We start from the raw sequence: 14,103 nt of genomic DNA on the forward strand, positions 1-14,103 counted from the left end.
TGATCTTGCTTGAGATATTGACAGTTTATTCCATGCTCCCATTTGGAAAGCAGTTGTTGCAGTTCAAGGGTTCTCTTAGAAATGAATGCGGTGGACTTCCAATCCAAACACTTGATGAAAAAGAAAAACTTAATTGCGTGGTTTAGGAAAAGTAAATCATTCGTGAGAACATATTCAGGGATCGCGCGTATGCATTGCATGTACAGTCAGCACTAGCTTCTCAAGGGAAGACAAGAGACAAGTGTGTTTTCTGGCGACATGACATGTTTTCTCTTCCGCGGCGGAATGGGATTGATGCAAAATTTTGTCCTGGATGTTTCGCAAGGGAATGTGGGATATTCTGAATTTAATATTTTACTCGCAGCAGAACGCATCCTTTATCTTTGGGTTTAAATATGCATAGTCCTTTGCATTACGTACGAGTCAAAGCTTCTGGAAGTCTGATGACGCGACTGGGGGATACACTGGATAGGCTACTTGTCTTGTTCAATTCACTCTGCTGGAATTATTGAATTAACCTAGGAATTTAGGTGCCCAATGACATTGCTAAAGTCGTTAGTTGGGTTCCTTTTTGTCGCATCTTCTCATTTTATCAGTTTCATTAACTTAACCGGTCATTGGCAAAAAGATACGAAGTTTTTCAGCTACACATCTTGTGTCGGTGGCTCGTGACAGTATGCGCGCGTGCACGGGATTCCCGATGGCTGTCACGGTGGTATTGACACTATTGACTTTTATTAACGTCAAGGCGAGCGGAGAGTATTGCCACGGTTGGCTCGATTCGCAGGGTGCCTGGCGAGAGGGTTTTCAGTGCCCGGAGCGCTTTGACAGCGCCGAGGCCATCATCTGCTGCGGGAAATGCGAGCTCCGGTACTGCTGCTCCAGCACAGAAGCTCGGCTGGACCAGGGATCATGTAATAACGATAAGCAGGCACAGGACACCAACACTGGGGACAAGGACAACAAAAGTTCTGGAGCAGGTAAATACATGCGCTAATGTCTACACGATCTCAGTAACTCTCCTCCAATGCATTTAATCTGTCTGAAATGTAGGGAATTATAAAATGACTGTGTAATCAAATTTTACTCAGACCATTTTAAATGGTTTAATGTAATAACTTTTTGAGGAGCAGTGTGTGCATGGGCGAGTAACGTATATCGACCCACTTAAAACTGTTTTTCTGTCCCTCAGGCGTTTTGTGCGTAAAAGTGCCATTAAATGAGAAGTTAGGATAGAGTTTCAGGTGTCCAAAAGCAAAAGGGGTCACACAAATGCTGTACGCTAATCTTGTTTGACTGTGTCTCCGGGTTAAGTGTCATTGCTTTTGCATGTTTTGACAGCTGCAGTTAAATTAGCTTCAAATTGGTCACTCACTCACAAATGGTAAATTGTGCTGCGCGCGATTATAAATAGCTGCTGTTTGCCCTGGCAGTAACGCGCACTCTCGTTCGATTCCCCACGATTCACAAGGATCAAGTTCATACCTGACCGGATCGCTACTGCGATGTGCTGACGCAGACAACCTCTTCAAAAAAAGAATCCCTCGCTAGTGCATCATTTCCGCTGCCTTCGTGAAAGCTTCAAAACTTGCAATACTATTGTGCAGTTACTGGAGTCCCCGACTTTTCCCTTAGCAGAACTGTACAGTAAGTGCACACTCTGATTCATGTGTTATGCAGGTGACTTACCCCAGCAATCAGTGTACCATCCATAGCTGTTTTTTTATTTATTTTTTTTTATATATATATATATATATTTTTTTTATGAATATTTCAAAATCTTAGAAATGTAATATAACTTAGATGTTCTGACACGTGTAAAAGTAGGTGTTTTTAACAATACTGCTAGAAGGGCTACTACTCTGAGTTTAAAGGGATAATTGACCCAAAAGTGAAAACTCCCTCATACTGTTAACCACCCTCAATCCATGCCATAGGCATATTACTTTTTTTTTCTTGTAACAAACACAAAGAAGATTAGAAGACTATCTCCGCTCTGTAGGTCCATGCAAGGGAATGGTGGCCAGAACTTTAAAGGTCCAAAAAGCTCATAAAGGCAGCATAAAATAAATCCCGACTCCAATGGTTAAAATCATGTCTTCAGAAGCTAAAAAAAAAAAAAAGTATGGCTGAGAAACCGATAGATATTTATGTCCTTTTTACTATAAATCTCTACTTTCACATTCTTCTTTTGTTTTTGGAGATTCACATTCTTCATGCATATGGCCACCTAATGGGGAGGGATGATAATTTATTGTAAAAACACCTTTAACCACTGTCATGAGTCATGTGGATTACTTTTATGCTGCCTAATTGAGCTTTTTTTTTAGCTTCCGCATTCTGGCCACCATTCACTTGAACTGAAAGGACTGAGTTGAGATTCTTCTAAAAATCTTTGTTTGTGTTTAGTAGAAAGAAAGTCACACATCTAGGATGGCGTGAGGGTGAGTAAATGATGAGAGAATTTAAATGAGCAAATTACCATTAGCAACCTAATACCTAACAGGAAAAGCAACTAAGCTAATAGATAACTTTTTAGACACTTCTAATGATGCATAGCTGAAAAGCAAGAGGAAATGGCAGTCTGCTACGGTATGTGGGGCATGGAGTTTGACAGATCTTGTCTGGCAGTTAAAGACGTGGCTCCACTTGGACACAATAATGCAACAGGTGTGATTTCATGTTAAGGGGGCCCAACCCTTTTAAGGACATGAGAGAGGCCTGCATGGGTAACATTTGCTGTCATCTAGGATCAGCAGTGAACACCAGTGTTAGATTTACTGGATTCACTTGTTTGTGTAGCAAATATTAAATTTTTTGTTTTAATAGATTCAACAAAAACGGGTTTATATAGCATGCACATACGCTGTAAAAATGGCAACCTGCAATTTTTTTAATAATAGAGTTGTATGTATTTTTTACTTGAATTAACCCTTAAAAATTACTTTTGTTGGTAAGCAGCAGTCATAATAAATCTGTCATATTAAATCTTTTTTAATTTTTTTTACTTGAATAAAACCAGTTAATTTAAATAATACAACATATAGCACATTTTTATGTTACCTGACAAAACTTCTTTTTTCAGTTTAGTTCTTTTCCCTTTTGAGGTACTGTATTAGTTTGTATTAGCATTTCTATATGGCAGAAAGACATTCTGTATCGTTTCAACTATTGGAAGTCTCCTGTGGTGAGTGTGCTGCTGTCTATCTCATTAGACACCTATAGCTCCTTTCTGTTACCACTAATACTTTATAACACATTGAATTGTGTTATAAAGTATTATGAAATGTGTTATAAAGCATATTACAGTTAAAGTACAGCCGTACTTTAACTGTAATATGCAATTACTTTCCACTGCACTTTTACTCGGATAGTTTTTGTCCAATTTAATTTGTACTAATAGTATTTATTGCACTTCTGGTTAGACCCAAACTGCATTTCGTTGCCTTGTACCCGTACTTGTGTAATGACAATAAAGTTGAATCTAATCTAATTATGCAAACTGGAAAATGTGTAACATCACTCAGGAACAATAAATCTATGGAAATAACCTGAATAATAACAGATTCTCTATTGTTTTTCCATACACAGCTGTGCGTAACTGTGAATAGGGTGTTCCTTAATTGCCAAATGATCCTCAAAACATGCAGGCAAACCCAAAGCTTGCCAAAAGCCAGGTCATTTACTGAAACATTCCACTTTAATAACTACTAAAGCATAAAAGAGCTCCTGTTAAAATGACTCCCCTTTCATTTTCACAAAAGCAATCCCCAGCAATCATGTCCTTGACTGAATAAACTGTATAATAAAATGTTAACAATAACTGCTTTTGGTAAAGGCTTCATTCCTGAAGAATACTGTATGCTCCTGTAATAAAATCAAAAGCCAGATTACAGTTCAATTAAAGAGGGTGAGAGAGCCTGATCAGACACTACAAAGGGAATGCTGAAAACATCCACAGGTGATAAAATGTCTGAGACTAAATAAGCTATAAAGGTTACGGTTTTGAGCTGTCTGTTGAGAAAAGCGCTCCTAAGCATGTACACGATCAGGCAGCAAGGGCAAAATGGTCACAACAGGATTGCAGCAGATTAGAGCAGATCAAAACGGTGTTAATAAGTGATAATGAGGGGCCCCGGACCCCTGGGGACAAGCCTCTGGTGCAACATCTCATCTTTCATTCTTCCCCTCTTTCCTTCTCTCTCTCAGTGCCCTCTTCTAACATGGGCCATCATGTTACCCTTTTGTGAGCATGGTGGAAACATGTGAGCACTCTTGTTTTCTGAATTAAAGATGTAAACATGCTTAAATGATTCACTTAACACACAAGTCTTTGCTCTCTTGTTGGATCTTCTTTCATTCATATACTGTGATACACCAACAATTTTCAGCAATGCTTTGGGCTACACGCTTGTTTTTATTGTGATTTTTAAAGGTGTGAAAATAAAGACCAGGTCACAATAATGATACACTAGTCTTCCTAATGGCACTGGAAATACATTTGCTTTGTAACATACTGGAATTCAAAATGGAGAACTGTTATTAAAGTGTTTTCAATAGAGGTATTAACTTTTCTCAAGGGCTATACACAAACAAAACTCAAAGTCATCTAATGTGTTACCATGCAGCAATTATCTTTAGTTTTGTCATTAGGGATGCCTGATACACACACTGTAACATTACAATTTCTAATATCAGTGGTATTGAATACAGCTGGATGACCTAAATACATTGTGAAGGCTGTATTACTAAGTTATTGATGCTCGCTAACTTTGCTAAGACACATGAATGATACTTCAAATTTTGCGGCTTGTTGAGGAGAGGTGTGCTATTACATTTGTAAGTAACTGGACTTGTGATTTATGTCTGGTGAACAATAAAATGGGGGAAAAAATCCCAAAGATTTGCATTGAAAGGGGGACCCAAGCCTTAGGGATCAAAATATCATAAACCCCTTTTCCACCTGTGATTAAGATGCATTTCGGATGATCTAATCACGTGATCTGGTGTGAAACATTGCCGTTCACATCTGCACTGAAACAAATACTGTGTTGAATTAGTTTAAAAATATTGTGGATAATTTTTGCTGTCACTGTGAGCGAGCCCACGGCGCCATCTCCCTCGGCTCTGTCTCCTGAGCCTTCCACGGCTCCGCCTCCTGAGCCTCCCGAGCCTTCCTCGGCCCTGCCTTCCTCGGCTCCGCCTCCTGATCCTCCCTCGGCTCTGCCTCCTGAGCCTCCCATGGCTCCGCCCCCTGAGCCTCCAGAACTTTCCATGGTTCCGCCTCCCTCGGCTCCGCCTCCTGAGCCTCCCGAGCCTTCCTCGGCTCTGCCTTCCTTGGCTCCGCTTCCCTCTGCTCTGCCTCCTGAGCCTCCCTCAGCTCCGCCTCCTGAGTCTTCTATGGCTCCGCCTCCAAAGTCCTCCTTGTCTTCGCCCACCACGGTTCCGCCTCCTGGTCCACCCAAGGCCTTACCACCTGAGTCTGCCACGGCTCAACCTGCCTCTGCTCTGCCCACAGTGTCTCCCACGGCTCTGCCTGCCTCTGCTCCGCCCCCAGGGTCTCCTGCGGCCTTGCCTGCGCCTCCTTCATCGCCGCCACCCAAGTCTTCGACTGCTCTACCTCAGAAGTCCTCCTTGGCTCCGCCAGCTCCCCTAGTGGCCACTCTTCCTCCCAGGCCTCCTGAACCAGCCCTTGCCCTATGGCCACCTCCTAGGTCACCTAAGCCTGTCCCTGTCCTGTGGCTTCCTCCCAGGCCCCCTGAACCGGCCCTTGCTCTACGGCCATCTCCCAGACCACCTAAACCTGTCCCTGCCCGGTCGACGCCTCCCAGACCACCTAAACCTGTCCCTGCCCGGTCGATACCTCCCTGGCCTCCTAAGCCTATCCCTACCCTGTGGACGCCCCCCCAGGCCACCTGACCCGGTTCCCTTAACACACCCCCAGAGACTGCTTGCTTGCCCTCTCGGCCTCCCTGGTCTGCCAGTCTGCCCTCTCGGCCTCCCTGGTCTGCCTGTCTGCCCTTTGTGCCCCCATGGACTGCCTAATTGTCTCTTGTGCCTCCGTGGACTGTCTGTTTGCCCCTGGTGCCCTCATTTTATTTGTTGTGGGGTTTTTTTGTCAATTTTTTTTAAGATCGTCTGGATTCCGATCCTTTGAGGGGGGATTCTGTCATGTTCACTGTTGTCTTCTGTTTTTGTGTTGTATGTTGAATGTTATCTTTGCATGTTCGCTTCTCTTGTTCCTCTGGTTATCTGAGTTCGTTCGAGGTCTCCCTGCCCTTCATGGATGTTTTCCCCAACCTGTGTAGCCCCTTTATGTTTTCCCGTATTTAGTTCCTTTTTCCCATCGTGGACTTTTGTTTTGTTCCTGAAATTGTTTATTTCTTTATCTGTCTCATTATTGCCAAATAAAGCCGCTTGTGGATCCGCACTTCCCGTCTGCCTCTTCCTCACATCGTTACACAGACAACTAGTGAATGTGGAATGTTTTTATTGTTGTTTACAAATTTACAATCTAACAGATATTCATGCTCTCATAGAACCAAAATACATTCAAATACAAAAATAGTAACAAAATCATGACGATAAACAAAAAACATAAAAACAAGTGGGCTATGCAATGACTTCAGTAAAGCAGACTGCACACTGCAGAAATATATGCAGGTAGGAGAAAACTCTCTGAACTAATACTATAACAAAAACACCAGAAACAGTTTGTATTTATAAAATGAAACCATTCATTCAAAAGACCTTTTCAACTTGGCTAGACCATGCCATCATCAAGATTTACTGTATGACTTCAAAAAAGGAAAGAAAAAGTGTAAGCTTCTTTGGGTAGCTGATGTAAAGGGCATAAAGTAGCCCAAAAATTCAGTGCACTGACAAGTTTTGACAAATGTCCCCAGCTCATTTTCAAGTACAACCAATACATCCAGTGGGTTGAAAGGCAACAATCGCTCTTCCTGCTCCAAAGCATTGATGGCATCTGCTCCTTTCTGTGCTTGGTCAAGCTCCTCTTCCTAAACTGATAGAAATAATCTGTCAAAATGTATATTAACAGTTTCCATTGTATTTATTTGCACAATTACATATCCTCAAACTCAATAATTACAGAGTAAAAAGAAAAGTGATCCTTAAAGGGTTAGTTCACCCAAAAATAATAAATCTCTCATTTACTCACCCTCATGCAATCCCAGGTGTGTAGGACTTTCTTCTGTTGAACACAAAGATTTTTAGAAGAATATCTCAGCTCTATTGGTACATTCAGTGCAAGTGAATGGTGGTCAAAAAGGACATTAAGGTGGCATAAAGTAATCCATATGACTCCAGTGGTTGAATCCATCCATTTCAGAAGTGATATGATAAGTGTGGTTGAGAAACAGATCAATATATAAGTAATTTTTCTGTCAATCTCAACATTCATTTTCATATTTGTTTTCTCTTGTTTTTGGGATTACATTCTTTGTGCATTTCACACTGGGCAGGGAGGAAAATTCATATTATAAATGACTTTAATATTGATCCGTTTCTCACCCACACCTATCATTTTGCTTCTGAAGACATGGATTAAACCACTGGAGTCATATTCATATCTTTAATGCTACTTTTATGTGCTTTTTGTACTTTCAAAGTTCTGGTCACCATTAACTCGCATTGTGTGGACCCACAGAGCTGAAATATTCCTCTAAAAATCTTAGTTTGTGTTCAGCAGAAGAAAGTAAGTCGGCAGGACACGGCATGAGAGTGAGTAAACAATTAATTTTATTCAGAATTTTCACTATTCAACCACTGTACCAAATTATAAATTTATATGAATGTCAGCGGATATGTTAAAATGGTGCTATAAAAATATGAATAAAGTAATCCAAATGTGTTTCCTTCCTTTTTTTTTTGCCTTGAAAACCTCTGAACTTTTCTTTCAGTTATAGCTGTATACCTGTCCTATCCTGTTAGACAAACTTACACATGTTGATATCAGGGTATGTCCTTGAGGCAAACCAAAAATGATAATTCTCTCATAATTTACACAGTTTTATGGCACTTTTCCACTTCACGTTACAGTTTGACTCGCCTCAACTCTACTCGCTTTACTTTTCTGAGCTTGCATTTCCACTGCAGTTTAGTGCCTCCTCAGCATGGGTGGGATTATAGGCTGATCATCATAGTTGTGCCGCCTCTACTGCCGTGACATCATCTTAAACACGACACAAACTGACCAAAACAATTACACAATCGCTTTCATGCAGAGTATAGAGTTAACATACCATCATCCATCGTGGATCAAGGGTGTTCAAGGCACTCTTCCTCCCATTACTCGCCGGTTTAGATGGTGTCATTTGGTCGAACCACTTTCACTTTTCCTTGATGGTTCTGTAGTCACTTAAGTGTTTTTTACTTTTCCCTACACTGTTGGTAGGTCCGGTGGTAGCCGTGTGAGGACAACAGCTGAGGCATATCCTGAGAGACTTTATTGTTTCGCTCATCGCTAACAAGTGGACCGTCTGCACCTCATTTATTGACCACGGCGTGGTTTTGCGCACAGCCATTTCTTTTTTCACAATTACAAAGTCGCGTGAACAATGATACTGCTATCGCCAGTACTAACTTTAAAACTAGCGGGCATGATGGAAATCCAGTGACGCTAGTAGTGACGATTCTCCCTGACCAATCAGTGATCTGCAGGATTCTGACGTCACATTTAGTATCGGCTCGGCTCTCTTGGAACCTCAACCGAGGCGATACTTAAAAAGTATCAGGTACCAGGTACTATCCACAGTGGAAAACCCCAAAATAGCATGCAGAGTCGAGTTGTACCGTGCAGTGTAAAAGCCCCATTACGCCTTGTCAAACTCATTTGACTTTCTTCAGGGGAACACAAAGATTTTTAATGGATATTTGATGTGTGTTTGTTCATATAATGGAAGTCACTGAGGTTAAAAATTTCAGCACTATTTAAATAGTGTTCTGTTTCTTACCCACACCTATTATATTACCTCTGCAGACATGGATTTAACCAGTGGAGTCATATTGATTAATTTTATGTTTCCTTTATGTGATTTTTGGAGCTACAAATGTCTGATCACCATTCACATGCATTGTGTATGGACCTACAGAGCTCAGATATTCTTCTAAAAATCTTTGTTTGTGTTCTGCTGAAGAAAGACACACATCTGGGCTAATAATCAGAGAATTTAAATTTTTGGTTGAACTATTCTTTGAAATGTGTCTCCTGTCACCACTTGTCTGAAGATTTGGAGGGGAGAGACGACATACATCAATCACTCTGTCAGTGTGTTACTGTATGACATTAAAGCCGGAGAAGACAAAGAAATTGCGAAAAATACAGCGTGCTATTTTGAAATTTAATCTAAGCACAAAAACAAAATTTTGAGCAGAATTGTCTGTTATTTTATTGAATTACTTGTATTAATTTGAGCTGCAGATTTTCATGCTTCTCATAAGTGGACCTGCATGCTGATTTCAGACACACTGAGGAAGATTCGTGAAGTTCTCATGCTTGTGTATATATACGTGTTTTGAAATTTACCAATCTGACTTTTTTGTTTCTATCAAAGCCACTAATAACCGGCAAAGTTTAAACCCTTGTTTTCGCGATGCAGTTGATTGACAGGTGAGGTGAGCTTCGCTGCACTTATGCCAGGATGCATACAGGACGGATTAGCATTTACACCTCAATGCGTTTTTTACCACATTCTTATGTGGTTTTTGTGATCCGATCACAAAACGTTTTGACCCCGTTTTGACCTGTATTTAGCGCTGACCACATGTGATCGGATCACAAAAACAGCAGCTTTACACCAGGTGTAAATGGGGTGATAGAGACTTGGCAGCAGTATTGGGAGTGCTGTTATGACTTGGGCCATTAGGCAACCACACATAACACTGTAGCAACCACCTCACAACACCCTAGCAACCACCAAGAACACCATAGCAATGTGTAGAAAGACACCCAGAATGACCTAGGGCTGGGTGACGTGGCCAAATATATTATCAAAATATATATAGATTTTTCATATTATTTGATATTGATATTTATCACAGTAATAATTTTATACTGTTAATGGGGGAGGTAATGCATTCCACATGTTTGTTAGACCTCAAGAATGAATATAAACATGACTTGTTTGTTTACAAGTGAACTCCAGTGAGTAAGCAGCCTTTTAAGTATACTGTACTATGTTTAGGATCGCTACATAAGGTGTGTGATCTCTTTTCAATGCAATTTGCCAATTTCATCATATTCAGCGGATGTTTGACTCTGCTGAAAGACATTCTTGTGACACTCCACACTCCAGCTCAGTAGGTGGCGGTATGCACCATAAGCTGGATTACCAACCACCAGTAAACATCATAAGAAGAAGCTATCTTGCCTGTGATAGCACTATGCATCATGAAAAAAATTAAATAACAAAATAGTACATGAATAAACAACAATGATGTTGATGTCTATTGTGTTCATTCGATAGCTGTGTATTGCATTGTCATTGCTGTCTTGTACGATACACAATGATATCATATTAGTCAGATAGCTAGCAAGTGCCTATGAGGCTAGGCCTTATTGCTGGTTTCCATGACAGCAGGGCTATGTAAATGCTAGCCTGCTAAATCTTCCTAAAAATAGACTGATTTCATGACTATGATTTAGTTTGCTAGTTGCGAGTATAACTTTGCCAAACTGCTTACATTCTTAGCGACATGCACCTGGTCCGACCGTCCAGATGTAGAACCTAGGCAAAAAAATCGAACAAAACTAAAGTTTATCATTGATATCGAAAATGTATTTTTTTGTGATATATATTGGTAATGTTCTGTAATGGTAATCTACCAGCCCTATGCAGTGGTGACTTACATGTTTTCCCGAAAATGTAAAAATTTTGTTTCTTACCAAACTATGTTAGTGTAACTTGGAACTTATGCTTTGTTGTTTGAGTTGGTCACCATTGTTCTTCTTTTATTTTTCAGTACCCATCTATGTGCCCTTCCTAATCGTTGGCTCAGTCTTTGTGGCATTTGTGTTGGTGGGCTCTGTGGTTGCTGTTTGCTGCTGCCAATGTCTCCGCCCCAAACAGGAGCCTGCTTCAGGCAGTGGGTCAGGAGGTGGTTCCAGTGCCCGTGTTTTAGAGACAATACCCATGATAGCCAGCACGGGCACATCACGAGGCTCCTCGTCCCGCCAATCAAGCACTGCCACCTCCTCCAGCTCTTCGGCTGCTCCCACCGCACCCCGCCCTGCACCTGTCCCCCTGCTACGTGCACAGGCCTCTTGCTGCCTACCCCCAGATGCCAGCGTCTATGTCAACATGCCCACCAACTTCTCTGTACTAAACTGCCAGCAGGCCACTCAGATTCTTCCTCACCAAGCACAATTCCTGCATCCTCAGTACATTGGCTTTGCCCACACTGTTTCTCCGCCCCCAGCCTTCTTAGACCCCGCTCAGGCTGGCTACCGCCCCTTGCAGTCTCCATTCCCCCCACCTACCAGTGTGGCCAGCATGGCCAGTGTGACCGGTGATCAGAAGTATCCTCCTGTAACCATGTGAATGTTGGAGTGAGAGTCATATGGAATGCTGGAATACTGGACCACAATAGCGATCATGATGAGCAATCATTGGAAATCAGTTGGAATTGAAGTCACAAGGGGAACACGCAACAATGGGTCATTTCATGGCGAAAATGGAATGCCTTGTTACACCAACAAGCAGACAAGTTGTGTTTACGTGCTTTCACAAGTATGCATGGCCCTGCTTTCACCTAGGACACTGAACACACTCACTTGCATAGTTGTGCAATTACTTGCAACCCAAATGAGACCCTGAGACTGGTATTTTTTCAAACCCAAAATGTTTTCTGTGATATAAAGGACACAGTCAATATATGCTTGAAAAAATAATTGTGTAATGTGCCTTGAAACATGCTAATGGTGATGCACAATGAATGTGTAGCCTGTAAATGTTTGTGCTGTTGTAAATGAAGCGTACATGTGTACATATGCTATGTATATCTGGGTTTTGTAACCCTGCTTATGTGTTCTGTGTGTGACTGTATAGGTGTGATACAGTACATGTGAATATGTGTGTGCAGTTTAGAACTGTATATGTTGCGTGTAATGGGAATCACAGGTGCTGTAATGTGAAAAGCAGTCCTGGCTCCCTGTTGAATGCTTAAAATATAATGAAGTTAACATAGGACACAGACTGTGACGCTCCACCCTCTTGTCCACTGGCCTAAGCAGATACACAAGCACACACACTCACACACACACAGATACACTCACTTGCCCTTTTACATATCCTGTACACACTCACATGCCACAGAGCCCGTTTTGCAGAACCAAACTCATTATCTCACAGTGCCAAGGAACAGAAAATATCCCAATATAAAAGGGCTATATTAGAAACATGTTTAGGAAAGGTATGTGCGTGAAGGTGTATTTAATGGTATTCCTCTGTGTAGTTGAAATCAGCGGTCTTCTGAAAGCAGCTGGGTCAATTACGCAGTAAAAACTGTCTGCCAACTGTTCCCCTTCACTAAGTCACTGCCTTGTGAAAGAAGTGTATGTGTGTGCCTGTATTTATGTGTGTGCCACTTTCCCTCTCCTTCTGTTAGCATAAGGCACACTCAATGACTACCATAGGGTTCCTGGGCATTTCATTTGGAGTGGGTTTCTTTCAGCACACACACACAAAAAACAGCAGTTTAGCAAGGAAAGAAAAGTCCCAGACTCCTCTAGCGGAAGCCCATCAACTGCTGTAATATAAAACTTCTAAAACTCAAGCATTAGAACTCACCATGGCAGAGAAATAACTAGGACTGACTTCTGGACTTCCACCATGTCCCCTAATAGGTAGAATAACATAAAGTCTGATTTGACAGAGAGCATTTTTGTTTCAATTGTATGTGACAAAATGACATGTACGTTACAGATTTGTTTCGGAGTATGATACATTTACATGTGTGTGAAACTGAATGTCTAATTGAGGTTGAATGTTCCTCTCCCTCTAAGAGCAGGGTGCCATGTTTGTTTTACATATGAAAATATATTAGTTCTAATAAATATTTTTAGAGACTGTGATATGTTGCAGGGTTGCTTGTAAGAGATGTAAGAGTGCTGCTGTGCTGGGGTGAGAGTGTCATATTGTCCGACCGGAGGTGGGGCGGGGGGTGGCAGGCAAACTGCTCCTGGCTGGACCTGTTTGCACCACTGCCATGGCTAAATTAAACCAGAGAGCTCCTGTTACACATGGACTTAAAGTGGCTGATTCTAGATCAGGTTGAGTGCTCCATCTTTCATCACTCTCAACACTCACGAATCATGATGAAACTGAGACCAGGGGCCTTGTGTCTAAAAACAAAATTAAAAAGAGCGAGAAAGAGAAGCTGCACATTTTGCAGTGTTTCAACGTTTTAAATTAATTATTATGGTGGCCGAGGTGTGCATAACATAACAAAAATATAAAATAAAATAAAAGCTTGATACACAAAGGAAATTAGCCACAACACAATTAAGCCACAAACATTTTTTTTTTAATTAAGCTACAGCATAACGGAAATTGACTCTTTTCACACTTCCGGGGTTTGCAACGCAGAAGAAAGGATTGCAGGGTAAACATCTGAGGGCCGTCCTGAGATCGCTGAGGCGAGCGGGGCTCACGGCAAATCTGAAGAAGTGTGAAATTGGGCAGGTGGAATTACTATATCAGGGCTTCCACTTGGGTCATGGACAAGTGTGCCCCCAAACCGATAAGACAGCAGCCATTGTGGCTTGAACGAGACCATCGGCATTGCCAGGTCATTTTTCCAGGGCTTCAGCCTCGAATTTTTTGACTGTAGCCCCGAATGTAATTTAAAATGTTTTTTTACACAAAGTTTAGGTGCAGCTCAACAACAACAACAAAAATATTTTCTGTATGAATATGCAATAATCTTTATGACGCAGCCTGTCTCGCATGTCTTCGAAGAACGTAGGAGACTGGCAATAATATTGCTACATTTTGTTTGAAGTTCACTTGATGTGACGTGACCCCCCACCACCGAAAACTAGAGAGAGGCAGCTAGTGTAACTCTGGAGGAAAAATTAAACGG

General features: G+C 41.5%; 1 protein-coding gene across 1 annotated transcript; it reads left to right on the plus strand.

Moving 5' to 3' along the window:
* On the plus strand, positions 1-13,085 carry LOC127634738 (protein shisa-2). Its single transcript, XM_052114413.1, has 2 exons — positions 1-980; positions 10,984-13,085. Exons 1-2 carry the CDS (start codon positions 677-679, stop codon positions 11,559-11,561), a joined length of 882 nt encoding a protein of 293 aa, XP_051970373.1. The 5' UTR covers positions 1-676; the 3' UTR covers positions 11,562-13,085.
* The last annotated feature ends 1,018 nt before the right edge of the window (positions 13,086-14,103 follow it).

Source organism: Xyrauchen texanus, chromosome 42 (genome assembly GCF_025860055.1).
Source record: "Xyrauchen texanus isolate HMW12.3.18 chromosome 42, RBS_HiC_50CHRs, whole genome shotgun sequence".
Lineage (NCBI taxonomy): Eukaryota > Metazoa > Chordata > Actinopteri > Cypriniformes > Catostomidae > Xyrauchen > Xyrauchen texanus.

Bases quoted from the DNA above. Each gene is read 5' to 3' on its own strand.
- LOC127634738 (XM_052114413.1), top strand. From the start codon at position 677: ATGCGCGCGTGCACGGGATTCCCGATGGCTGTCACGGTGGTATTGACA. The intron at 981-10,983 runs GTAAATACATGC...TTTATTTTTCAG, and splicing joins CAACAAAAGTTCTGGAGCAG to TACCCATCTATGTGCCCTTC.